This window comes from Ovis canadensis, chromosome X (genome assembly GCF_042477335.2).
Source record: "Ovis canadensis isolate MfBH-ARS-UI-01 breed Bighorn chromosome X, ARS-UI_OviCan_v2, whole genome shotgun sequence".
In the NCBI taxonomy this organism is placed as follows: domain Eukaryota; kingdom Metazoa; phylum Chordata; class Mammalia; order Artiodactyla; family Bovidae; genus Ovis; species Ovis canadensis.
This window is the reverse complement of record NC_091727.1, coordinates 51,112,962-51,139,584: the sequence shown is the minus strand read 5'-3', so window position 1 is coordinate 51,139,584 and position 26,623 is coordinate 51,112,962. Positions and strand designations below refer to the sequence as shown.

The following is a 26,623-nucleotide window of genomic DNA, read 5'->3' as shown; positions in this document are numbered from 1 at the left end:
ATAAAATGACTTCCTGGTTTGAGATGCAAGGTCTTTCACCACCCAGGGAAAATTAGAACAGGAGCTGGTTTGAGGGCAGGTGGTAGGAAGTAGGAAGGGGATTTAGCAAGTGATAGAGATAAAGATAAAATATCTCCATGAAGAATGAAGAGACTGAGCCAGAGCAGAAATGATGTGAATGTGTCTGGTGGTGAAAGTAAAGTCTGATGCTGTAAAGAACAATATTGCATAGGAACCTGGAATGTTAGGTCCATGAATCAAGGTAAACTGGAAGAAACAGGAATGGCAAGAGTGAACATCAACATCTTAGGAATCAGTGAACGAAAATGGATATGAATAGGTGAATTTAATTTAGATGGCCATTATATCTAGCATTGTGGGCAAGAATCCCTTAGAAGAAGTGGAGCAGCCCTCATAGTCAACAAAAGGGCCTGAAATGCAGTACTTGGATGCAATCTCTAAAAGGACAGAATGATCTCTGTTCATTTCCAAGGCAAACCTTTCAATATCATGGTAATCCAAGTATATGCTGCCACCACTAATGCCAACGAAGCTGAAGTTGAATGGTTTTATGAAGACCTACAAGACCTACTAGAACTAACACACACACACACACAAAAAGATTTCCTTTTCATCATAGAGGACTGGAAAGCAAAAGTAAGAAGTCAAGAGATACATGAAATAACAGGCAAGTTTGGCCTTGGACTACAAAATGAAGCAGGGCAAAGGCTATCAGAGTTTTGCCAAGAGAACACACTGGTCATAGCAAACACCTTCTTCCAACAGCATAAGAGACAACTCTATACATGGACATCCCATGGTCAATACCAAAGTCAGATTGATTATGTTCTTTCCAGTCAAAAATGGAGAAACTCTATACAGTCAGCAAAAACAAGACAGAGAGCTGACTGGCTCAGATCATGAACTTCTGATTGAAAAATTCAGACTTAAATTTAAGATAGTAGGGAAAACCACTAGGCCATTCAGGTATGACCTGAATTAAATTGCTTATGATTTGATTATGTCAAGGGATTGTCAATCTCTTGACAAACAGGTGCAAGGGATTAGATCTGATAGACAGATTGCTTGAAAAACTATGGACAGAGGTTCATAACATTGTACAGGAGGTGGTGGCTGAAACCATCCCCAAGAAAAAGAAATGCAAAAAGGTAAACTGGTTGTCTGAAGGGACCTTACAAATAGCTGAGAAAAAAAGAGAAGTGAAAGGCAAAGGAGAAAAGGAATGATATACCCATCTGGGTTCCAAAGAGTAGTAAAGAGAAGGAAGAAAGCCTTCTTAAGTGAACAATGCAAAGAAATAGAGGAGAACAACAGAATGGGAAAAACTAGAGATCTCTTCAAGAAAACTAGAGATAACAAGGGAATATTTCATGCAAAGATGGGCACAAAAAGGACAGAAACAGAATGGGTCTAATAGAAGCAGAAGATATTAAGAAGAGGTAGCAAGAATACACAGAAGAACTGTACAGAAAAAGTCTTAATGACCCAGATAACCATGATGGTATGATCACTCCCTAGAACCAGACATCCTGGAATGTGAAGTCAAGTGGGTCTTAGGAAGCATTACTGCAAACAAAGCTAGTGGAGGTGATGAAATTCCAGCTGAGCTATTTCAAATCCTAAAAGATGATGTTGCTAAAGTGCTGCACTCAATATGCCAGCAAATTTGGAAAAATCAGCAGTGGCCACAGGACCGGAAAAGGTCAGTTTTCATTCCAATCCCAAAGACGGGCAATGCCAAAGAATGTTCAAACTACTACCCACCTTCACTCATCCCACACACTAGCAAAGTAATGCTCAAAATCCTTCAAGCTAGGCTTGAACAGTGCATGGACTGAGAACTTCCAGATGTACAAATGGGATTTTAAAAAGGCAGAGGAACCAGAGATCAAATTGCCAGCATTTGCTGGACCACATAAAAAGCCAGGGAATTCCAGAAGAACATCTACTTCTGCTTCATCAGCTACACTAACATTCTGACAGTGTGGATCACAACAATCTGTGGAAAATTCTTCAAGAGATGGGACTACCAGACCACCTTACCTATCTCCTGAGAAACCTATATGCAGGACAAGAAGCAACAGTTAGAACCTTACATGAAACAACGGACTGGTTAAAAATTGGGAAAGGAATATGTCAATGCTGTATCTTGTCTCCCTGCTTATTTAACTTACATGCAGTGACTATCATTTAAAATGCCCAGCTAGATGAAGCTTAAGCTTCATCAAGTTTGCCAGGAGAAATATCAATAACTTCAGATATGCAGATGACACCACCCTAATGGCAGAAATCAAAGAGGAACTAAAGAGCCTCTTAATGAAAATGAAAGAGGAGAGTGAAAAAAATTGGCTTAAAACTCAAGTTTCAAAAAACTAAGATCATGGCATCTGGTCTCATCACTTCATGGCAAATAGATGGGGAAATAATGGAAACAGTGACAGACATTATTTTCTTCGTCTTCCAAAATCACTGCAGATGGTGACTGCAGCCCTGAAATTAAAAGATGCTTGCTCTTTGAAAGAAAATATATGACAATCCCAGACAGAATATTAAAAAGTAGAAACATCACTTTGCTGACAAAGGTCTCTTTAGTCAAAGCTATGATATTTCCAGTTGTCATATATGGATGTGAAAGTTGGACCATAGAGAAGACTGAGCGCCTAAGAATTGATGCTGAGAAACATTGAGGGCAGGAGGAAAGGGGGCAACAGAGGATGAGATGGTTGGGTGGCATCACCGACTGAATGCACATGAGTTTCAGCAAACTTCGTGAGACAGTGAAGGACAGGGAAGCCTGGGTGCTGCAGCCCATGGAGGGGTGGGATTGTCCCAAAGAATTGGACATGACTGAGTAACTGAACAATGACAGAGCTAAAGAATCATGGTCAGAATAGAATGAATTTTTCTTGAGGCAAGTCATTTGTTGTAAGACGGAATCATATAGAAGGTTAAATGGAGACATCTGGGGGCAAAACAGTATCTTGTTTCTGTACAGTTTTCCTTCCCTTTGTTCTGTTCTTCCTACTCTCCCTCCAGTCTTTCTTTCCTTCCTTTTTAAGGAATATATACATGTGGCTTATATATATTTATGTATACACACACATATATATAGATATAATATATATTACATTATAGATATAATACATATATCTATATCTGTACGTGTTTAGTTGGTCAGCCCACCAGGCTCCTCTGTCCATGGGATTCTCCAGGAAAGAATACTGGAGTGGGCTGCCATGTCCTGCTCCAGGGGAATCTTCCTGACACAGGAATCGAACTCCAGTCTCTTATGTCTCCTGCACATAAGAGATATCTTCTTTATCACTAGAGCCACCTGGGATATGCCCCTATATAATTCCCTTACTTTCAGAGAACTATGTGTAAGTCCTAAATTTCCTTATGAACCCCTGATCCCAGCAATAATTACTTTTATTGAGCACTATGCAGAAGAAGCAGTTGCAAGCACTTTGGATGTATTAACTCATTAGTTCCAAGCTCAGTCACACATATGGGTTAATATCAGTAATAAAAACACAAATACGTAAAGAAACAAGGAGAAAAAAAAATGTTTGGCTCTCATCACTGAAAAACATCAAGGGTGACGTTACAGTTTAAAAAAAAAAAGCTAGCTTTGAGACACTAAAATTACAACTGGCTCCTTTAATTCTCCGCGGAAGGTGGGGCCAGGTGGCCCACAAGGAAAGCCCCTTCAGGCTGGCAGCGCTCAACGGAGCTTGGGTTTTGTAAGAGCCTGGGCCACGTGACGGCAACGGGTGGCACTCTTGTTTTTCCGCGCAGTCTCTATGGTATTCGTCTCAGCCCACTGGCCCCTAGGGAAGCGGCAGTCACGTGACAAGCTCCGGGTTTAAGGCAGGTGCCCACGTGATCCTGGCCTGCAGTAGGGTGGCTGCGGTGGTTTACCTGCGCTCCTGAAGGGCGGGCTATTAGGTCGTAGTCGCCGCTGCCTCCAGCGGACTCTCCGGAGCAGTTAGGCTCGGGAACAAGGAGCCTACTGAGGCATTCATCGCTTGGTGCCTACGGCATGGGTCTGCTCTTTCTGCCACCTCTGCCTTCCTCATCCCCACCTCTTTGCGAGTGAAGTCCCCTTTGGGTTTCAAGACCTTGGGTCCTGAGGCCCAAACTTGAGACGAACCTCCCGCTATCCCTCTTTCCTTCTCATCCTCCATCTCTTCCTTTGCATCACCGAATCACAGCCTTTGCGCTGGCCGGCTCGGCGGTGCCTTGAGGCCAAGTTCCAGTCGGTAAAGGTAACCGTGCGGAAAGCGGACCCCCCAGTGGACAAAGGCGGAGGCGAGAATAGAACAGGCCTAAGGACCGTACGCGACGAGAACAGGCGGCTGAGGGGGTGAACAAGGAAAAAAAAAAAAAAGAGAGAGAGAGAGAGTACTGCGGATTTAGAAGAGACTGGAAAAGACTTGTTGCACGATGGAAGAATCTGACTCTGAAAAAAAGATGGAGAAAGAGAATCTGGGGCCCAGGATGGATCCTCCTATAGGGGAACCGGAAGGATCGCTTGGGTAGGTGAAGGGTATTAACTGAAAACTGGAAGCGGAGGTGGTGGTGGTGGTGGGGGGGGGGCATAGACGTTCTAACTGAAGGGAGTATTGTGAATTAGAATACCCCACCCTATGATAAATTGCTTCGGTTTGCCAGTAAGGTTGCTTTTGGTGATTGGATAAGCTATCAAGAGGCCTGGTTGTTGGGACAGGCGTGATATCACTCTGGGGAGTGAGAATTGTGTAAAGAGGCAATCTGGATTGTTTTGAATTGTCCATAAAGAAGATTTGACGTCATCATGTTGAGAATAAGAAGACTGAAAAGAGAGCTGGTTTTTCCTGGGCAGAGATCAGTGGCTTGAGAATGCTTTCTGTGCCAATTTGTACTTGAATTTGAGAATTTATATACTTTGTGCCTGTGATGAGTGAGATATGACTTGGAAGGACAGCTGAAGGAATAAAGATTTATAATAATATGCTGACTGAAAAAAGATATTCAAATATGACAATATTGTTTGATTTATTAAAACATTTGTACATGTTGCTTTGATAAATTTTTAAGGTGATAAAAAACTGAATGTTGAATTTTAATTCATTTATATTTCTAAATACATTTTCCTAGGAGCTATCTCCTCAGCAGGTAATTAGGGGAGAAGGGAGAATAAACACAGTTTTATAATTTAGGAAATTGATGACCTCTACTTAACTAAGGTCTGCCACACAGCTGTACTTAGCTGTTGTGCTAAATATGCTCTTTTGCACCTCCCCATTGAAAAAAAAAATTCTTTCATTCCAATTTCCAAGGCAGCTGGATCATGGAAACTCTGTCTTTTGGTTTATATCTGCAGGTGGGTGCTACCAAATACAGCCATGAAGAAAAAGGTAAGATGTGTTAAGTACATCAAAAACATGAAATAAAGGTAAGAAATTACTGTTTAGGAAATATAATTGTGGTTACATTTGCCATCTTTTCTTGACGGTTGTAGGAGCCTTCTACATTTTCTCCCTGACTCTTGTCCCCTTCTTTGCTATCAGATTTAATTTTTTCTAACATAGAAATCTCCCATTCACATACTAAAGAACTTTTTATAACTTCCCAAAGCCCACTGAATACAATCCAATAGATTCATCTTATAGAATGCCTTTTAAAAACCAATACAATATTATAAAGTAGCCTCCAAAAAACTAAATAAATTTATATTTAAAATAAATAAATTATATTCCTGACTAAATCATCTGCCACACCTTTAAACCCTATCACAGCCAGGCAGAATCTGTTTTTCTCCAAGTTTACAGATTAATTTGCATTTTGGGCAAATTAGGCACATGCACTACACATGTCTCTGCCTGTACATTTATGTTGAACCCAGCTCAGATATTACCACTATAAGGTTTCATGTGAGTTCTCCAAATGGAATTGTGCTCTTATGGTAATGTTCCCCACCTTGGGGTTTAGTGATAATCGATAAGGGCACAGCTCTGGAGCAAATTTCTGACCCTTTTAAGTTTTCAGCTTCCTCATTTATAAAATGGTGATAATAATGTTACCTATCTCATAAGATTGTTATTAAGCTTAAATGAGCAAATGCAGATAGAGCACTTAAATTAGTACTTAATACAGTTAACCTTGATAAGTCTTTCACAAGCTATTAAAATAAGATTTCTTAAATTAAAAATCAAAGACCATAAAAAAAATGAAATATTGCCATTTGCAGCAATATGGATGGGCCTAAAGAATATTATGCTCAGTCAAATAAAACAAAGACAAATGCTATGTGATGTCACTTATATATGGAATCTAAAAACTAATACAGATGAATCTATACACAAAATAGAGACAAAAACAAAAGCAAACTGCTGTTTACAAAGGAGAGAGGGACAATTTAGGGGTATGAGAGTAACAGATACAAACTACTATATAAAAATAGATAAGCAACAAATAATTACTGTATGGCATGGGGAATTATACCCAATATCTTGTAATAACATGTAGTGGAATATACTCTGCAAAAAATGAATCACTGTTCTGTACACCTGAAACTATTGTAACTAATTATTTTGTCATAAATATTGTTTGTATGGATGCTAAGTTGCTTCAGTCATGTCCAGCTTTGTGAGACTCTATGGACTGTAGCTGGCCAGGCTCCTCTCTCCATGGTATTCTCCAGGAAAGAATACTGGAGCGGGTTGCCGTGCTCTCCTCCAGGGGATCTGACCAACCCAAGGATAAATACTGTGTATTAATATTCAATTTCTTTTTCATAGTTCATCAGGCACTCTATCTATCAGATCTACTCCCTTAAATCTATTTCTCACTTCCACTGTATAATCATGAGGGATTTGAGTTAGGTCATACCTGAATGGTCTAGTGGTTTTCTCTACTTTCTTCAATTTAAGTCTGAATTTGGCAATAAGGAGTTCATGATCTGAGCCACAGTCAGCTCCCGGTCTTGTTTTTGCTGACTGTATAGAGCTTCTCCATCTTTGGCTGCAAAGAATATAATCAGTCTGATTTTGGTGTTGACCATCTGGTGATGTCCATGTGTAGAGTCTTCTCTTGTGTTTTTGGAAGAAGGTGTTTACTATGACCAGTGCGTTCTCTTGGCAAAACTCTATTAGCCTTTGCCCTGCTTCATTCTGTACTCCAAGGCCAAATTTGCCTGTTATTCCAGGTGTTTCTTGACTTCCTCCTTTTGCATTCCAGTCTGCTATAATGAAAAGGACATCTTTTTGGGGTGTTAATTCTAAAAGATCTTGTAGGTCTTCATAGAACTGTTCAACTTCAGCTTCTTCAGCATTACTGGTTGGGGCATAGGCTTGAATTACTGTGATAATGAATAATTTGCCTTGGAAATGAACAGAGATCATTCTGTCATTTTGAGATTGCATCCAAGTACTGCATTTCAGACTCTTTTGTTGACCATGATGGCTGCTCCATGTCTTCTAAGTGATTCCTGCCCACAGTAGTAGATATAATGGTCATCTGAGTTAAATTCACCCATTCCAGTCCATTTTAGTTTGCTGATTCCTAGAATGTCGACGTTCACTCTTGCCATCACCTGTTTGACCACTTCCAATTTGCCTTGATTCGTGGACCTGACATTCCAGGTTCCTATGCAATATTGCTCTTTACAGCATCAGACCTTGCTTCTATCACCAGTCACATCAATAGAGGATGAGATGGCTGAATGGCATCACCGACTTGATGGGCATGAGTTTAAGTAAACTCTGGGAGTTGGTGATGGACAGGGAGGCCTGGTGTGCTGCGATTCATGGGGTCGCAAAGAGTTGGACACGACTGAGCAACTGAACTGAACTGAATATTCAATTAACAAAAAAAGAAATACACTTTAGCCTTTATCTAATAATTCAGTTATAAAACTTCAGTTTGCAGAGGAAATGTTCTTGATGAGCCTGTCTAAAGTTGCTATCAACAAGGATGCCTAAAAATACCAAAAATTTGTAAATGATTAAGAGTAAAACTGAAACTTTTTTCTAACAACTTTAAACAATATTATTAGTGACATTTCCTTAGTAAGATAAAGTTATATAGCTAAATAGTTAGATTAAGTTGAACTGAGTGTAGTTTACTTTTTTAATATTCTCAATATATGTACTTATAATTTTTTGTAAAATATCTTAGAATTGAAGATAAAATGTGTACCCCTCATTTGAAAATCAAAGTAATTAGAACTATAGTTCGTAAATTTTAAGTGAGAAAAAGGCTCTTAAAAGTTACATCACCTAGTTTCTCTCTTAGTGCAAGTGTCTTTGTTAAATGCTGTCACTGACTAGAAGGTGTTTACCTTCACTGTTTCTATTGGACAATTCTCATTGCTAAAAATTTGCTTGTTTTATATCTTTGTTTTGATAGCTTGCTCATTCTTTTGATGAACATATTTTAAATGACTGTTGTATGTTAGGCACTGAAGACTCAAAGGGGATTCTCCCTGCCATGCAGGAGCTCAGAGTCTTGTGAGAGACACACCAAAATAAAAATTGAATAACTAGAATGCATTATGCTCTTTGCAGTGTCATAAGAGTATAATGGGAGAAAAGAGATGAAATATACCTAAGCCAGCCTAGGGTATTAGAATCAGAGAAATTATTATTTTTTAATTTATTTATTTTAATTGGATGCTAAAAACTTTACAGTATTGTGGTGGTTTTTGCCATACATTCACATGAATCAGCCATGGGTATACAGGTGTTCCCCATCCTGAACCCCCTCCCACCTCCCTCCCCATCCAATCCCTCTGGGTCATTCCAGTGTACCAACCCTGAACACCCTGTCTCATGCATTGAACCTGGACTGGCGGTCTGTTTCACATATGATAATATACATGTTTCAATGCTGTTCTCTCAAATCATCCCACCCTTGCCTTCTCCCACAGAGTCCAAAAGTCTTCTTTACATCTGTGTCTCTTTTGCTGTCTCACATATAGGGTCATCATTACCATCTTTCTAAATTCCATATATATGCATTAATATACTGTATTGGTGTTCTGTCTGACTTACTTCACTCTGTATAATAGGCTCCCATTTCATCCACCTCATTAGAACTGATTCAAATGCATTCTTTTTAATAGCTGAGTAATATTTCATTGTGTATATGTACCACAGCTTTCTTATCCATTCGTCTGCTGATGGACATCTAGGTTGCTTCCATGTCCTAGCTATTGTAAACAATGCTTCAATGAACATTGAGGTACATGTGTCTCTTTCAATTCTGGTTTCCTCAGTGTGTATGCCCAGCAGTGGGATTGCTGGGTCATATGGCAGTTCTATTTCCAGTTTTTTAAGGAATCTCCACACTGTTCTCCATAGTGGCTGTACTAATTTGCATTCCCACCAACAGTGTAAGAGGGTTCCTTTTTCTCTGCACCCTCTCCAGCATTTATTGTTTGTAGACTTTTGGATAGCAGCCATTCTGACCAGCCTGAGATGGTACCTCATTGTGGTTTTGATTTGCATTTCTCTGATAATGAGTGATGTTGAGCATCTTTTCATGTGTTTGTTAGACATCTGTATGTCTTCTTTGGAGAAATGTCTATTTAGTGCCCATTTTTTGATTGGGTCATTTATTTTTCTGGAATTGAGCTGCAGGAGCTGCTTGTATATTTTTGAGTTTAATTCTTTGTTAGTTGCTTTGTTTGCTATTATTTTCTCCCATTTTGAAGGCTGTCTTTTCACCTTGCTTATAGTTTCCTTCATTGTGCAGAAGCTTTTAAATTTAATTAGGTCCCATTTGTCTATTTTTGCTTTTATTTCCATTACTCTGGAAGGTGGGTCACAGAGGATCCCGCTGTGGTTTACATCAGAGAGTGTTTTGCCTATGTTTTCTGGAATCAGAGAAATTCTTGAGATGATTGCTGAGCCAAGTCTTAAAGGATAAGTGGAGCTTAGCTGAAGAAAGAAAAGGGAGTGTAAAGTTAATGGAAGAGATTTCAGCCTAAAAAATGACATAGAACTGGGCTCCCTGGAGACCTGACACATTCAAGGGAACTACAAGCAGTTCAGTTCATTGTAGCTGGACTCTACAAGTTTCAGGTTAGGAGGGTCAGAAGACAAAGGCAGAGGAATAGATAAGCCAGATCAAGGAGGGTCTTATATGTAGTTTAAGGACTTGATCCTATAAGCAATGGGACACTTATGAAAAGAAATAAAAGAGTAACTAGGACTTCCCAGGTGTCTCAGTGGTAAATCCACCTGCCAATGTAGGAGAGGTTGGTTTGATCCCTAGGTTGGGAAGATACCCTGGAGAAGGAAATGGCAACCCACTCCAGTATTCTTGCCTGGAAAATCCCATGGCAGAGTATTCTGGCAAGCTACACTTCATGGGGTTACAAACAGTCGGACACAACTGAGCGACTGAGCACATGCACAGTGCGAAAGAGTAAATAATGGAACAAAATCATGAAGGTGAGTAAAAGGGATCAAATTAATGGCAGAAGTGGTAAGGTTGACTCTGAGTAGGAGGGTGAATTTTCATTTATACAGACATACCCTGACAGATAGTGCAGTGCATAAAATATTAGATTATGAGAGTTTCCTGTTGATTCCTTTTATCAGATTATTGAAGTTTCCTTTATCTCACTAATGTAATACTGAATGTATGATAGTATGTATTTATAACATGGTAAATTCACTGTGATTCTATCACCAAGAGAAATTGTGACTTATGACAGGTAAGTGACTGGTCTCTGGAATTCTAGGTGCCTCCATGTTCACACTGGTCAGAGAACTAGTCAGTTACAAGTATCCACTTTAGGTTGTGTGTACTGTCACTTCAGTAAAATACCAAGTTCAAGAGATAAATAGATCCCTTTAGATTTGATTTGCCCTTGATTGCTGACTTTTTTCTTTTCTTTTTTCCCATTTTGTCTTTAGGTGCTGTTGATGGGTAAAAGTGGGTCGGGTAAGACCAGCATGAGGTCTATTATCTTTGCAAATTATATTGCAAGAGACACACGTCGTCTTGGTGCAACAAGTAAGATGTTTTATCTTATTGTAAAGTCGTGTGATCTTAATCTGAATAACACACTTGGTTGCAGTAACTTGGTGATACAGAAACTGACAGATTTGTTTTTGAGCACTTTTCCTTTTTTTTTCATTCCTTCTCTGAAGGACGTGACCTAATTCTGGTTACTACTGCTGGCTCTCTTGGAGAAGTTCTTTCCTTTCTAGGTTGCTTACCAAGTGGGATATCCTTGTCCAACTTCATTTTTACCCTGTTCTTTCTCAACAAGCATAGGGGTCCTTTTGTTTGTTCATTTTTTATGTGGGGGAGGGTATTTGTTTTTAACTATTATGTAAAAAGAAATTAATTTATAGGTATTGACAAGCATAACATTAAAATCTATGATTTTTAAAGCAGTAGTTAGTCCTAGTCTTATTAAAAGGTAAATTCCTGGGGTTGGGAGGCTGTCAGAGGAAGATTATCTGGATCTGTACTCTGCTATTTCTCTTCCTGGGTATACATAGATGTTCTTGTTGGAATTCAAGCTTTGACTTGAGAAATGTTTCATTGCCCTTTATGGTTTGAATCTTAAATCTGATTTCTTAGTACAAGCTAGCTGGGCTGCCATGGATGCCCAGTGGACCTGTGCTCCTGGGAGACCCTTTCTGTCTTTAGGCTATAATGCCATTTCATTTTGTAGCATCCATGTATTTTTGGATTCTTCCTTGGTCCTTGGCCTTTAGGTAACAAAACCATTGTCCTACCTGGCTTTCAATTTTTCCTGATCTGGGTTACTAGCATCTTGAACACTTTTAGGGACAAGCTACCTACTACTTCAAAGGTTATTTCATTCTGGTTTCAAGAACAACAAACATTTTTAAAACACTCCTATGTTCCAGATGCTAGGATACAAAGGAGAAAGAAACTTCTTTTCTGTTCTTAAAGTGCTTAGAGTATAGTATAAACTCTCATAATTGGGTAAGCTTTAATGATTAGAAAGTTATTTCTTAGTTAAAGCCCCAGATCTGTTTCCCTTTATTTCTATTAGTTGGTACCCTTTATGTTCTCTTGAGTCTCTGCAAATATTTTGGTATGATTAATGTCTCAATCTATCCTAGCCATCCCTTGCCTCCCAAATCTTATCTTCCTTAAGTTAAAAATCTGTTTCCCCCATCTCTCTCTCATTTGACATCATTTTGAAGCATTTTTAAGGACTTATTTGAATATGTCTATATTTTTTTAGAGCTGAGATTTAAATGAAGACATGGTCTAATCACAGGAGAGTATGACAAGTACATCTCTTGTCCTGGGTATCACACTGCTGTTAGCACAGTCTAGCCCCCACTCTTCTATGGAGTGGCTTTCATTATACTGAGTCATACTAAAAAAAATTCCTTTTCACATATATTTTTATTAAAACACAAATCCTCCTTCTGATTCTTGTGCAGAAAACATTTTGAACATATGAATAAATGTTTATTGAATTATTCATTTTTGATTGTTTTAGCCCATGAAATGTTAACTGAAATCTAGAACAAGTTACTATCTCACTGGGCCTCAGTTTCCTTATCCATAGAAAAGGAGTTGGATCCTGTTTTCATTTTAGCTGCTTATTTGCTCATCTGATATGTTAACTATCCTTCCTAGCTATGTGCAATTTTTACATTTGATAAGCATCTCATCTAGTTTTCATCTAAGTCATTTATCAGCAATTTTGGTCAGGACAGGGTCCTATGGTCTATTATGCCTCAAGAGACTTCCTTCTAGAGAGTACCTATTCAGACTCCTCCCTGTTTTGATTGGTTATATTTTAATTTTTTTCTGTTCTTCCAAGTTTAATACTTGGACCTTAATCAAATGGTTTCAGTAGAACAGATGAAGGTAATGTTTAATTATATTGCTGTTCTATTTACTTTAGTTCTCATATGAACTTTATTTTAATAGATGAAGAAAATATGACCTTGAAGTTAAGCTCACTCAACTCATGAATGTTAGAGCTAGAATGTCAGTCTGTGCTCCTGCTTTATTCATTATGCTACAGCTGCAATTTCTGGCAGACTTCTCTTTGTGTTTTAAGTTCTGAACCTTTCATTGAAGTTGTTTTTTAGTCTAATAAATATTTTTGTCTTTAGCTAATCAGAGTTGAATGACCACTTTGAGTCTGATGAATAGTCTTATCACCCAAATTTCAGAGCTAGTCAATCTACTTAAAATAGTTTTGAAATAATCTAGCAGCTTCATTAAAAAGTTATAAACATAATATTTCAAATTATATGAACCCTATATGTTTAAACAGGCCATTTATTTAACAAATGTTTTTCTGGAGCTTCCTGTGCATGGGACAGGGCTCTTGGGGCTATCTCAAGTGGTACCTTTATTGATAATACTTTGTTAGTAATTACTGTATTTCTTAAAGTTCATAAAAGTGTACTTCAAAATATTATGTTGACCTTAATGCTTTAGTGTATCATTAACTAGCTTGTCATTTCTGGAAGAAAAGTCTGAGTTCTACTGCTAAATTTATGGACTAAATAAAAATATGTATAGTATATTGATTTTTGCTTACTATTCATTTTTGTTCAATTGCTAATTTTCTTTAAGAGTAGTGAAAGAGTACATATTCTAAAATATTATATCACCTTGAATGTTTTAGTGTTCTTCTAGTTTGTCATTGCTGAAAAAAGTCCAGTTTCCTTTTATTAAACTTAGAGTGTACTATGTTTTGGAATTTGAAGTAAGGATACAGAATGGTGGTATTTATTTATTATGGGGCTATTAAAATGTTTGTTGGAATAGTTAACTTGTCAGCAAAAATTGTGCTTATGAAGTATTTTAGTCTTAAACACTGTTGACAGCTCCAAGATTTCCTACCTTCTCAAAATTCTCTGATCTCTTGGCTTTTATTTAATGCTTTATTACCCTGGTTTTATTCCTTTATCTTTAATCATCCCTCCCTTTAAAAGAAAAATAATTTCTTCTTTCTGCCCCATAAGTGTATGTGTTTTCTCAAAGCTCTGTTCTTGGTTCTTTCCAGTTGCTCTTATGATAGCAAGACAGGAAGACTAGGGGAGCCAGAGGGCCCTGTAGGAGAACTGAGACTGAAGAGAGAGGCAGAAAGCAGGGATTAGATCATAAAGTGCCCTGTATGCCAAGTCAGGTAGTTTAAACTGAAGTTGGAGGGAAACCCTTAGAGTGTTTCTAACAGAAAAGTAATATGATCAGGTTTCATTATTTTTAATTTTCAATTTTAATTACAAAAGTAATACTTGTGAAAAGTCCCTCATTCTCAGGCCTACTTCCTATAGACAACCACCACTAATAATTTGAGGTTATCCTTCTGGCCCTATTTTTTGAGTGTATGCAGTCGTGCATAGAGACATGTTATTATTTTTCTTTTTAAAGAAGGATTAAATAAAATTTGCATTGTGGAGAGATCATTATATCTGTAATATGGATGATAGATTGGAGAGAGGCAAGGGAAGAAACAGATTGACAAATTAGGGAACTCTTTTTAGTAGACCAGGTAAGAGATGATGGTGGCTTAACTTGGGTTAGGGTAGTAGTAGTGAATATGTCGAGAAGCAAATGGATTTGGGATATATTTAAGAGGTAAAGTCATCAGGACTTGCTGGTATGTTTTAGGGGAATGAAGCAGGAAAGAGTGAACTCAGGATAAAACTTAAGGTTTGGGCTTAGTCACCTGGTTAAAGTCATTGAATTAGGGAAGACTAAAAGAGGAATAGATTTTGTGGGAAGAATGGGGAGATGTTATATTTGGATATATTGAGTTTGGGATACTTGCAATATATGCAAATAAAGATGTCCAATATATGATTCAGAAAGGGAAGAGAGAAATCTGTATTATAGATAAATAATTATGGATTATCAGTATCCAAATGTTAAAATAATGTGAAGAATAACATATAAAATAACGTAGAAGAGTAGGTGGCCAAAGATGGAATCCTGAAGAACTCCAACATTTAAGGGACAGAAAGAAGAACAGGAACCTGTGAGAGAGGACCTGCTGGAGCAGTTATAGGTTTCCTATCAGAGGCCAAGAGAAGAGAATTTTTTTGAGAAGAAAATAGTCAACAGTGTCATGTGCAGAAAGTAAGACAAGGACTGAAAAGTCCACTGGATTTGGTAATGGGGCCATTGATGAGAACAATTTTTATGATATGGGAGTAGAAACCAGATTTTTATCCCATGTGCTCCATATCTAAAGTCACTGAATCCTGTCACTTCTTTTGTTATTGTCTTTCCCTTTCTCAGTAGTACTTCTTTCCATTTTTTTTTAGTACTAGACCGTTTACATAGTCTTCAAATTAATAGCAGTTTGAGCACCTACTCTCTCGTAGACTCTGTTGGAAATACAAAGACATGTAAGATATGATTCCTTTTCCAAGGAGGGGGAGAAAGGGGGAAAAGGGAAATAGTTTGAGCAACTACTACATGCCAGGCACTTGAGGTATGATAATCCCTTTAATCCTGTGAGGTCAATAGTATGGCTCCCACCTTTTTTCCTAATAGAAGAAGAAACTGATACTCAGAGGTTAAGTGACTTACCCAAGGTCACACAGAGAGGTAGAATGTGTATTTGAGTTAAGAGCTGTTTGATTCCAATGCCTGTATTTTTTAAGTAATGTTTTGGTGTTTATGATCTAGTTTATTAGAAGATAAAATTCCACAAAGTTAGATAGCAGTCAGTTTAAGCAACAGCTTCAAGATAGTCAGAGAAGAAACACCACTGTGTGTTGATTAACTGTTACAGAAATTATAAAGATGATAATTGGTAGACTTCAAGAAATTTCCAGGAAAAGAATTTTCATTATTATTCCTTATGATTTATAAGTGCCTGGCAGAGAGTAGATGCTTAATAAATGTTTAAATGAATTCAGAGGGTGCGATGATGGTAAGTGGGGGTGGCTAGGTAGGGTTTTTAGAGGAGATGGGGTTTAAGCTGGGTCTTAGAAGATGAATCTAACTTTGGAAGAAAGGTGGGGAAGATTTTCTAGGCAGATGAACAGAATATAGACAAAGTATAGGGTGGGGAGGGACATGGAAGGCAGAGGTCGCAAACAGGCAGCTTGTATGCTGGATAAAGCCTGTAGATGTGTTTTGTTTGGCCTGTGCAATGTTTTAGAAAAATTGGAATTAGTTATCGATATGTAAAAGTTTCCACAAAAACTCTGGATTTCCTGCTACTATTGAAAATTTAAAGATCTGGAAATCCTGAGCCCATGTTTCTGCATGGCAAATGAGCTAGAGCTAAGTGATTGCTGCCCATTCCATTGTCCCCTTTGGTGGATATTTACTCTCCATACATGATCAACTTCACACTTGTACGTTTACTGGCCTGGCTTCTATCAGCAAGTTTGCGACCCCTGATATAAGGTGTGTTGGAGGCTGGGGAGGTAAAGGGGTTTGGGAGGACTGTGAATAAACTGTGAATAAAATTGGACTGGAGCAAAAGGCTTTATTAATATGATTCATTGGGGAACATAAAGGTAGATTGGAAGCCAAATTCTGAAGGACCTTGCATGCCCCTCTGTAGGCATGGAGGAGCCATTGAAAGTTTATAAACTGGGGAGTGACATGTTCAAAGTAGTGTTAAGAAGATGAACCTGGCAGAAGTCTATAGGATGAAGTAAAGTGAGTAAGGCTTCCTGAGACTGAGCGTGTGCATGCTCAGTCATGCCCAACTGTTTGCAACCCTATGGACTGTAGCCTACCAGGCTCCTCTGTCCTTGGGATTTTCTAGGCAAGAATGCTGGAGTGGGTTGCCATTCCTCCTCCAGGGAAACTTCCTGACCCAAAAACTGAACCCTCATCTCCTGTGTTACCTACAGTGCAGGCGGATTCTTTACTGTTTGAGCCATCAGGGAAGCCCCCAAGGCTTCCTGGTGGGAGGTAATTATGGAGCTACTGTAGCTGTATAGGCCTGAGAAGGTAAGAGCCTTCCCTAATATTAGTAGCAGATAGTGAAACAAAGAATGGAATTGGGAATAGCAATGAATTGAATGTGGACAGAGGAGTCAAAAATGACCCCTTGAAATGGGTAAATGATAGGGTCACTAATCAAAATAAGAAAATCAGTAGAGGGAGTGAGTTTGGTTATGTTTTATATTCGTTTGTATTTGGTTTTTGTTGTCCTTTTTCATTTTAATTTTTTTGTGGAATGTATTGATAGGTCAGAAAAGAGCTATTAAATGGTATATGTCTGTCTTACATGTTGAAATTTTAACAGTATTATAATTGGAGATTTTTTCTTCTCTAAGCACTAAAACTACTAAAATATAATGACTTACATGAAAGCCATTTCTGTAGCTCAGGATAGTTTAGGTGCCCACCTTGCCACTAAACCACACTGCTAAGCTGAAAATCACCTTCTTGTTGTAGCTTTGAGCATTTCACTCCGCTTTGGTCCTTCTAAATTCCATGGGTTAGTGCTTTATTTTGAATTTTATCTTGCATGCTACAATTATTAGATTTGTCATATTTGTTTTCCAGTTGATGTAGAACATTCTCATGTTCGGTTTCTGGGAAACCTGGTATTGAACCTGTGGGACTGTGGTGGGTAAGTACCATTTGCTTAATTCTTCATGAGGTCAATGACAATAATCATGGCATCTAGTATAATCAGCACAGAGAATGTTATTGCTGCTGTTTAGTCACTAAATTGTGTCTGACTCTTTGCAACCCCATGGACACAGCAAATATACTAGAGTAACTATCATTTGTAATAGATACATTAGATAAAAATTACCTCAGAATTGGCACTTGATTGAATGAAGATATCTGACTTTTCTATTATTGTGAAAATGCCCTCTATATTTGACATGTTTAAGCAGTATTCACACAAGCTATATCTAAGTATCTATGGTATGGGATCAATCATCCTCTTTTTCAGATGAAGAAATTAGGTTTCTGTCTCAAGCGGCCTAACACCAATGCTGAGCTCTTAGCTATCACACCATACCACCTCATTCTTTGATATTTTAATAATTATCTCCAGGCAGTCTAAGCAGTTATTTGGATCTCAGTTCTCCAGCTGAGTTTCCCACTGTTGGAGGAATAGATAGTTTTTCCTCTCATGTCCAACACACTTCCAGAATATCCCATCACAAATACACATTCACTGTGCATATGGAGCTCTCTTCCATATGGTGTGCTTTCTATTCTTGCATCTCTATGCTACAGTAGCAATATATAGTACACAATAATTAGAAGCCCTTAGGCTGTGGAATTAGATTGGGGTTTGTATCTCAGCTCTATTAGCTGTGTTATCTTGGATAGATCATTTAAACACTCTAAGCTACAGTTTTTTCGTCTGTATAATAGGAATAATGATGGTATCAACCCACAGAGTTTTGATGATTGAAATTATATATATATATATATATATATGCATACACACACATATTTCAGAGTGCCTCACAAAGTAAAGAAATGTTATAATTAGCTCAGTATCTCCTAGCTCCTAGTATAGAGCCAACTAGGGAATAGGTGCTCAATGAGTATTTGGTGAAACAATAACAAATCAGAAAATAACTTCATTATTGCTAACTGGTGGTTCACTTAACACATTAGTAGCTTTCTCCATGTAAATCCTTCTTTAGTATCATTGCTTTCAATTCTGTAATCTGTATCAAGAGATTAGTCCAAGTCCTTTGCTTTTAGTTACTAACATGTTATTGTCATTTTTACAGATAAGGCAGCTGAAGTCCAGTGAGATCATGAATCTCCCAAGGTCACATAGCAACTTGATAGCAGAGTGTAGGACTAGAAGCTACACTCACGATTTTTTGTAAAGGAACTGCTATTTATTGACACCATGCCATATGCCAGGTTTCATGCTAGATTCTTTCCTTTAGGAAAGAAAAACCATAGATTTTCAGAATGGCCTCCAGAAATTTAGAAAGTTAAATTTACCAGAAACCCCCACCCCAATTCAATGAGTATTCTTGTTTTCTAGAAATCTATTCAACATTCACTCAGCAAATGCCTATTGATCACCTTCTGTTTATCACACAGTAAGAAAAGCATTGAAAGCTACACCACACTAGATTAACATACACAGTATTTGGTGGCTATGGCAAAAGCCTTCATAGTACATTTTTTTTCTTTCCTTCTCTATTTATATAGTTGTTTCATTTTTGTTTTTTTTTTAAGATTTAATTTTTGTTGAGGTAACATTGGTTTTTACCATCATATAGATTTCATGTGTACAACATTGTATTTCTGCTTCTGTATACCCTATAGCATGCTCACAACCCAAAATATAGTTTCTATCCATACAGTTTACCCTTTTTATCCTTTCCACCCACCTCCTGCCCCTTTCCTTCCAATAACCACTACTCTGTTTTCTATATCTATATGTTTGTTTTTTAGTTTGATCTGTAAATTTATTATTTTTTATATGATGAGTAAGATCATATGGTATTTGTCCATCTGACTTATTTCACTTAAAATAATATCCTTAAGATCCATCTGTGTTGTTGCATATGTCAAGTTTTCATCTTTTTTTATGGGTGAATAATAGTCCATTGTATATAGATATGACATCTTTGTTATCCATTCATCTGTTGATCGACACTTAGGTGGTTTCCATATCTTATCTATTACAAATAATGCCACAGTGAACATAGGGGTGCATGTATCTTTTCAAGTTAGTGTTTTCATATTCTTTGAATAAATATCCAGAAGTGGGATAGCTGGTAGCTGTAGTCTTGATTTTTTGAGGACTCTCCATATTTCTTCCTTTATTGTGAGAATCCACAATAAAGGACAGAAACAGTAAGGACCTAACAGAAGGAGAAGAGATGAAGAAGAGGTGGCAAGAATACAAAGAAGTATAAAAGAAAGATCTTGAGAGCCCCTTGGAAAGCAAGGAGATCAAGCCAGTCATTCCTAAAGGAAATCAACCTGAATATTCATTGAAGAGACTGATGCTGAAGCTGAAGCTGCAATACTTTGGCCACCTGATACAAAGAGTCAATTCATTGAAAAGGCCTTGATGCTGGGAAAGATGGTTAGATAGCATCACCAACTCAACAGACATGAATTTGAGCAAACTCCAGGAGATAGTGGAGGACAGAGAAGCTTCTTGTGCTACAGTCCATGGAATCGCAAAGAGTCTGACACAACTTGGCAACTGAACAACAGCAACAACTTATATCTTCCATACTGGCTGCACCAATTTACATTCCCATAAAGAGCTTATAAAGGTTCCCCTTTTCCCACTTGTTATTTATCCACTTGTTATTCCTGCCTTTTTGTTAATAGCCAATGTAACAGGCCTCAGATGATTATTGTAGTTTACATTTACATTTCCCTAGTAATCAGTGACATTGAACATCTTTTCATGCTCCTGTTAACCATTTGCCTACCTTTGGAAAAATGTCTATTCAGCTGCTCTGCCCATTTTTAAATTAGATTGTTTTGTTGTTGATGATGAGTTTCTATGAATTCTTTATATATTTTGGATATTAGCACCTTATCAGATATATGATTTGAATGTCTTTTCCCATTCAGTAGGTTGTCCGTTTGGTTGTTGGTTTCTTTTGCTGTGGAGAAGCTTTTTAATTTGTTGTAGTTCCATTTGTTTATTTTTATTTCTGTCTCCCTTGCCTATGGAGACATATCTAGAAAGATATTGCTAAGACTGATGTCAAATACCATACTGCCTAAGTTTTCTTCTAGGAGTTTTATGGTTTTAAATACTGTATTGAAGTCTTTAAACCATTTTCCATTTTCAGTTAATTTTTCTGTATGGTATGAGATTAGTCTAGTTTCATTTCATTTCTGTATGGTATGAGAGTGGTCTAGTTTCTTTCTTTTTTTTTTTTTTTGATGTTGTTCTTCATTTTTTCCAACACCATTTATTGAAGAGACTATACTTTGTCCATTACATATTCTTTGCTTCTTTGCCATAAATTAGTTTCTGTATATGCATAGATTTCTAGACTCTCAGTTCTGCTCCTTGATCTGTATCTATTTTTCTGCTAATACCATGTAGTTTTGATTACTGTGGCTTTGTAGTATTTTGAAAAGAGGGAGTGTTATAGCTCCAGCTTTGTTCTTTTATTCAGAATTACTTTCACTATTTGTGTCTTTTGTAATTCCATACAAATTTTAGGATTATTTCTTCTATTTCTATAAAAATGTTCTTGGAATTTTAATAAGGATTATATTCATTTTGCATATTGCTTTGCATTATAGAGACATTTTAACAATATTCTTCTAATACAAGAGCACACAATATCTTCCCATTTATTTGTTTCTTCAGTTCTTTTTTATCAGCGATTTATAGATTTCAATGTATAGTTCTTTTACCTCCTTGGTTGAATTTACTTCTAGATATCTTATTCTTTTTGTCATAGTTATAAATGGGATTGTTTACTTAATCTCTCTATCTCAGTATTAGTGTATAGAAACACAACAGGTTTTTGTATATTGTTTTTGTATCCTTCAACTTTACTGTGTTTGTTTATTTATTTATTTTTTTGGTTGAGACTTTAGGATTTTATACAAAATCATGTCATCTACAAATCAGTTTTGCTTCTTCCTTTCCAATTTGGATATCTTTCATGTCCTTTTCTTGCCTAATTGCTCTGGCTAGGATTTCCAATACTATGTTGATGGTGGGCATTCTTGTCTTGTTCCAGATTTTAGAGAAAAGCTTTCAATTTTTCACCAATGAGTATGATGTTAGCTGTAGGTTTTTCATATACAGCCTTTGTTATGTTGAGGCACATTCCTTTTATACCTACTTTATTGAGTTTTATCATAAATGTATGTTGAATTTTGTCAAATGCTTTCTCCGCAGTTACTGAAATAATCATATAATTTTTATGCTTCATTTTATTAATGTAGTATATCATATGGATTGATTTGCAGGTGTTGAAACATCCATGTTTCCCTAGAGTAAATCCCACTGATCATGGTGCATGATCCTTTTAATGTATTATATTTGGTTTGCTGTTATTTTGTTGACGATTTTTGCATCTATGTGCATCAGAGATACTTGTTTGCAATTTTCCTTTTGTGTGTGTTGGCTTTGTCTGATTTGGTATTAGGGTGATATTAGCTTCATAAAATGAGTTAGGAAGTGTTCCCTTCTCTTCAATTTATTAGAGTAGTTTGAGAAGGGTAGCTATTAAATCTTCCTTGAATGTTTGGTGGAATTCATCTGAAGCCATCTTGTCCTGGGCTTTTGTTTTTTGGTAGTTTTTTGATTACTGTTTCAACCTCTGTGCTAGTGGTCAGCCTGTTTGAATTGTCTATTTCTTCATGGTTCAGTCTTAGAAGGTTTTATGATTCTAAGATTTTGTCCATTTTTTTTCTAGGCTGCCCAATTTGTTGGAATATTCTCTTACAATCCTTTGTACTTCTATGGTATCTTTTGTTATTCTCATCATTTGTATTTTTATGGTATCTTTTGTTTCTGACTTTTTAATATGGGTCTTACTTTATAACTCATCCAGCTGTTCTGTATCTTTTCATGTAAATTCAGTTCACTTACATTTTGGGTGATTATTGATGGATGAGGACTTAGTACTGCCATTTTGTCTTTTGTTTTCTACTTGCTCTATATTTTTATTGTTTATTTTCCTTGTGTTTCTGTCTGCCATTTTTGGTTGGTAGTTTTCTGATATTTTCCTCTGTTTCCTCTTTTTGTATGTTTTGTGTCTCCATTTTAGATTAATGTCTTCCAGTTACCATGAAGTGTATATCAAATATCACATAGATAAGTAGTCCTTGTTCTGTTAATAGCATCTTATTTTCATTTAACTACATTGTTTTCCTCTTCTTCTTTTGTGTTTTTGTTGTCTCAAACTTCCCCTTTTTATATTGTGAGTTTGTTACCAAATTAAAGTAGCTATAGTTTTGGGGTTTTTTTGCCTTTTTTTTTTTTTTGCATTTTCTCCCTTTTTAACCTTTATGCTATAATAAAGCATTTAAAAACCTGTTCTGACAGTTGCAATTTTCTGATTCTGTCACCTTCTCATGCTCATGCTGAGTTGTGTCCAACTCTTTATAACCTTTTGGACTGTAGCCCTCCAGGCTCCTCTGTCCATGAGATTTCTTAGGCAAAAATCCTGGAGTGAGTTGCCATTTCCTTTTTCAGGGGATCTTCCTGACCTGCAGATCAAACCCACGTCTTCTGCATTGCAAGTGGATTCTTTACCACTGAGCCATTGAGGAAATGCATTTATCACTTTATTTATGCCAAGTTTCGTGTACTTTTGTCTTTTTGTTTCTGGTATAAGAACTCTGTTCAGCATCTCTTGTAAGGCAGCTCTAGTATTGATAAACTCCCTCAACTTTTATAAACTCTGCTCCCTTCTCCCTCTGGGATATCCACTATCCTAATGTTGCCCTACCTAAAAGAGTCAGATAGCTCTTATAGAATTTCCTCATTGTTCTGCATCTTAGATTTCTGTCTTCATACTTGCTAATTCTCTCTTTCATATGGTCTGCTTTATTTCCAGTGCTTTTTAATGCAGTCTTCATCTCATTTATTATGAGTTTTCAGCTCCAGAATTTTAGTTCTTTCTTAAAGTTTCAATCTTTTTGGTAAAGCATTTCTGTTTATTAGTTTTATTCCTAAGCTCATTGGAGTGCCTTTCTGAGTTTTTGTAGCTTGTTGAGTTTTATCATGATAGCTATTTTAAATTCTCTATCAGATCACATTATTCTTTGACTTTATGTTTAATTTCTGGAGAATTGCTATTTTCTTTTTGTGGTGTAATGTTACTATAGTTTTTCCTGATGTTTCTTCTGACAGAGCATGTGATATGGAACAAGTTAGAAATCAGAGGTCTTTTCTTTTTCCATAGGTGGCACTTCAGTGTAAGTTTTTCGTTTCTCTTACCTGAGCTATCTCTGTCAGAAGTGTGCCCCCTGCTCTTGTGCTCATTATCACTTCTTGTATTTTCAGATTCATTGGCACCTTGCTTCTGCCTGTTTAACTGGCAGAAGCTTCTTGGTGTACCTGGATGGTGATTCTTCCCTTGCTTCCAGTATCCTCTGAGTCATAGGCTCTGCCACTGCAGGGGGGAGGGGGAGGGGGAGCCAAGTTCATACCAGTACCTCTTCCCTATCTGGTTTTCTAAGGTTCATAGGCTCTGCTGCTACTGGGGAAGAACAGGGAGCTGGAGACACAGGGCCCCAGCCCCCATTCCCACTACTTGTGGTCATAGGTGTCACTCCAGCCAGGAGGCTGGAGTTGTGTGCACTGCCTACCCTGCTGCTGCCAGGTTATATGGGTCTGTGGGCTTAGCTGCCCTGATTAGAGAGTCAGAAATGCAGGTAATGCTTTTACTGTTCCTTAGGTTCTGCCTCCTTTATCTATTCCAGTCCATCCACCTTTAGAGGTGAGGGTGTGTGGAATTCTCTAGCTTTGCTGAGTTGTAAATGTTTTACTGATTGTAGATTAAAGGGGAGAGACAAAGGTAGCTTTTCATGCTACCATGTTGTTGATACTATTCCTTGATTTTTGTTGTTGTTGTTATTGTTGTTGTTCAGGACAAAAGACTACTGTTTTCTTCTAGTAGCTGGTAATTGAAAATTTCTTGGAAAGCTGCATATAGCCTAAGAAGCAAAGAGAAAAATCTACTAAAATATTAACTTGGAGCCATTTTCCTATAGTTTAGAATATTTGACTAGTTATTCATGTAAATATTCATTGAACAGCTACTCTGTGGTAGTTGTTCTATGCTAAGCTCTGTGCTAAAAGCTGAGAAACCATGTCAAATAGTAATGGCCATAGTTCTTGCTTTCATGGAGCCTGCTGTCTAGGGAATTGAATGCCACTAATCACTGCAGATAGTGATTGCAGCCATGAAATTAAAAGACACTTACTCCTTGGAAGAAAAGTTACGGCCAACCTAGATAGCATATTCAAAAGCAGAGACATTACTTTGCTGACTGAGGTCCATCTAGTCAAGGCTATGGTTTTTCCAGTGGTCATGTATGACTGTGAGAGTTGGACTGTGAAGAAGGCTGAGTACTGAAGAATTGATGTTTTTGAACTGTGGTATTGGAAAAGACTCTTGAGAGTCCCTTGGACTGCAAGGAGATCCAACCATTCCATTCTGAAGGAGATCAGCCCTGGGATTTCTTTGGAAGGAATGATGCTAAAGCTGAAACTCCAGTACTTTGGCCACCTCATGCGAAGAGTTGACTCATGGGAAAAGACTGATGCTGGGAGGGATTGGGGGCAGGAGGAGAAGGGGACGACAGAGGATGAGATGATTGGATGGCATCACTGACTCGATGGACGTGAGTCTGAGTGAACTCTGGGAGTTGGTGATGGATAGCAAGGCCTGGCGTGCTGTGATTCATGGGGTTGCAAAGAGTCAGACATGACTAAGCGACTGAACTGAACTGAATTAACTCACACAAATATGTGTAATATCACACTTGTGGTGAGTGTTACAAATAAGACCAGTGTGTTGGTATAAGGGTCTGTGGTGACTGGATTTGTCCAAGTCAGTGAGGGCAGGGATGGTTTCTGTGAGGAAGTATGGATTATACTGAAATCCAATGGAAAAAGTAACCATTAATTAGATGTAAAAGTATGAAACACGTGAGACAGAGTGAACAGCATGGTGGATAGACCATGGGCCTCTAGAACTATCAGAAGGTCAAATATATTTGGAACGCAAGGAGGGGGGCAAAATGTGGTGCAAGGTGTGGCCTAATAAGTAAGAAAGTGAGCCCATCCTGATTTATTATTATCATTTGCCTTTTAATTTGAAATGTTAGCATTATCTTTCACATTGATTAAGCCAACAAAAATAGATCATAAATAGGAGTGATTAAGTGATATTTGCTTACTACCTAGATTTTCTTTTACCTCCTAGACAGGACACCTTCATGGAAAATTATTTTACTAGCCAACGAGACAACATATTCCGAAATGTGGAGGTTTTGATTTATGTCTTTGATGTGGAAAGCCGCGAACTGGAAAAGGACATGCACTATTACCAATCATGCCTGGAGGCCATTCTGCAGAATTCTCCAGATGCCAAAATCTTTTGCTTGTTGCACAAAATGGATCTGGTACAGGAGGATCAACGGGACCTGGTAAGTAGAAAGGGTGATGTACCAAATGATTGATGTACTTTGTAAACTTCTTTTGTAGAGATATAGGGAAATTTGTACCATTCATTTTTAGGGAAAAAAAAATCCCAGTATAGGCTTTCAAAATAAAGTTGACATCTGTTTTTAAAAACACTTACAAACAAACTTTCTCTCGTAAGGGAAAGATAATGTTCATTTAGCAAATAATGTTCAAATTTAGGAAAGGATCCTAACCACATGATATCACTAAGCAGCTTTATATATTTTTAAAATATATTTGCTGCCCTTGTTTTACTGTCCTTCAGAACAGACAGTTATTCTCAAGGCTAGAAGACCTACCAGCGTTGAGATGAAGAAAGCTCACAACTGTCTCTAGATTGACCTAGGAAACTGGTATGCACCAATTCAAATGCCAATTACACAGTGTTAGGCACAATTCCAAGAGCTCATAATTGCACTGATATGGTATATTTATCTTCTTTTCTTTTTTTTTTTAATTTATCTTCTTTTCTACCATGGAAATTAGTACACAAAT

The 26,623-nt window shown here is 37.4% G+C and overlaps 1 protein-coding gene across 2 annotated transcripts in view; it reads left to right on the top strand.

Annotated features, from left to right (window-relative positions):
* The first annotated feature begins 3,861 nt into the window (after positions 1-3,861).
* The window catches only part of RRAGB (Ras related GTP binding B), a 39,738-nt gene continuing 16,976 nt past the window's right edge, over positions 3,862-26,623 (top strand). The window contains exons 1-6 of one of the 2 annotated variants that reach the window (XM_070291558.1): positions 3,883-4,559; positions 5,387-5,420; positions 10,929-11,028; positions 15,297-15,380; positions 17,509-17,575; positions 25,869-26,091. In XM_070291558.1, the coding sequence (XP_070147659.1) occupies positions 4,468-4,559; positions 5,387-5,420; positions 10,929-11,028; positions 15,297-15,380; positions 17,509-17,575; positions 25,869-26,091 (600 nt within the window). In that variant the 5' untranslated portion in view covers positions 3,883-4,467. Of the gene's footprint in view, positions 4,560-5,386; positions 5,421-10,928; positions 11,029-15,296; positions 15,381-17,508; positions 17,576-25,868; positions 26,092-26,623 lie in introns of both variants that reach the window. The other variant, XM_070291559.1, reaches the window with a different exon arrangement.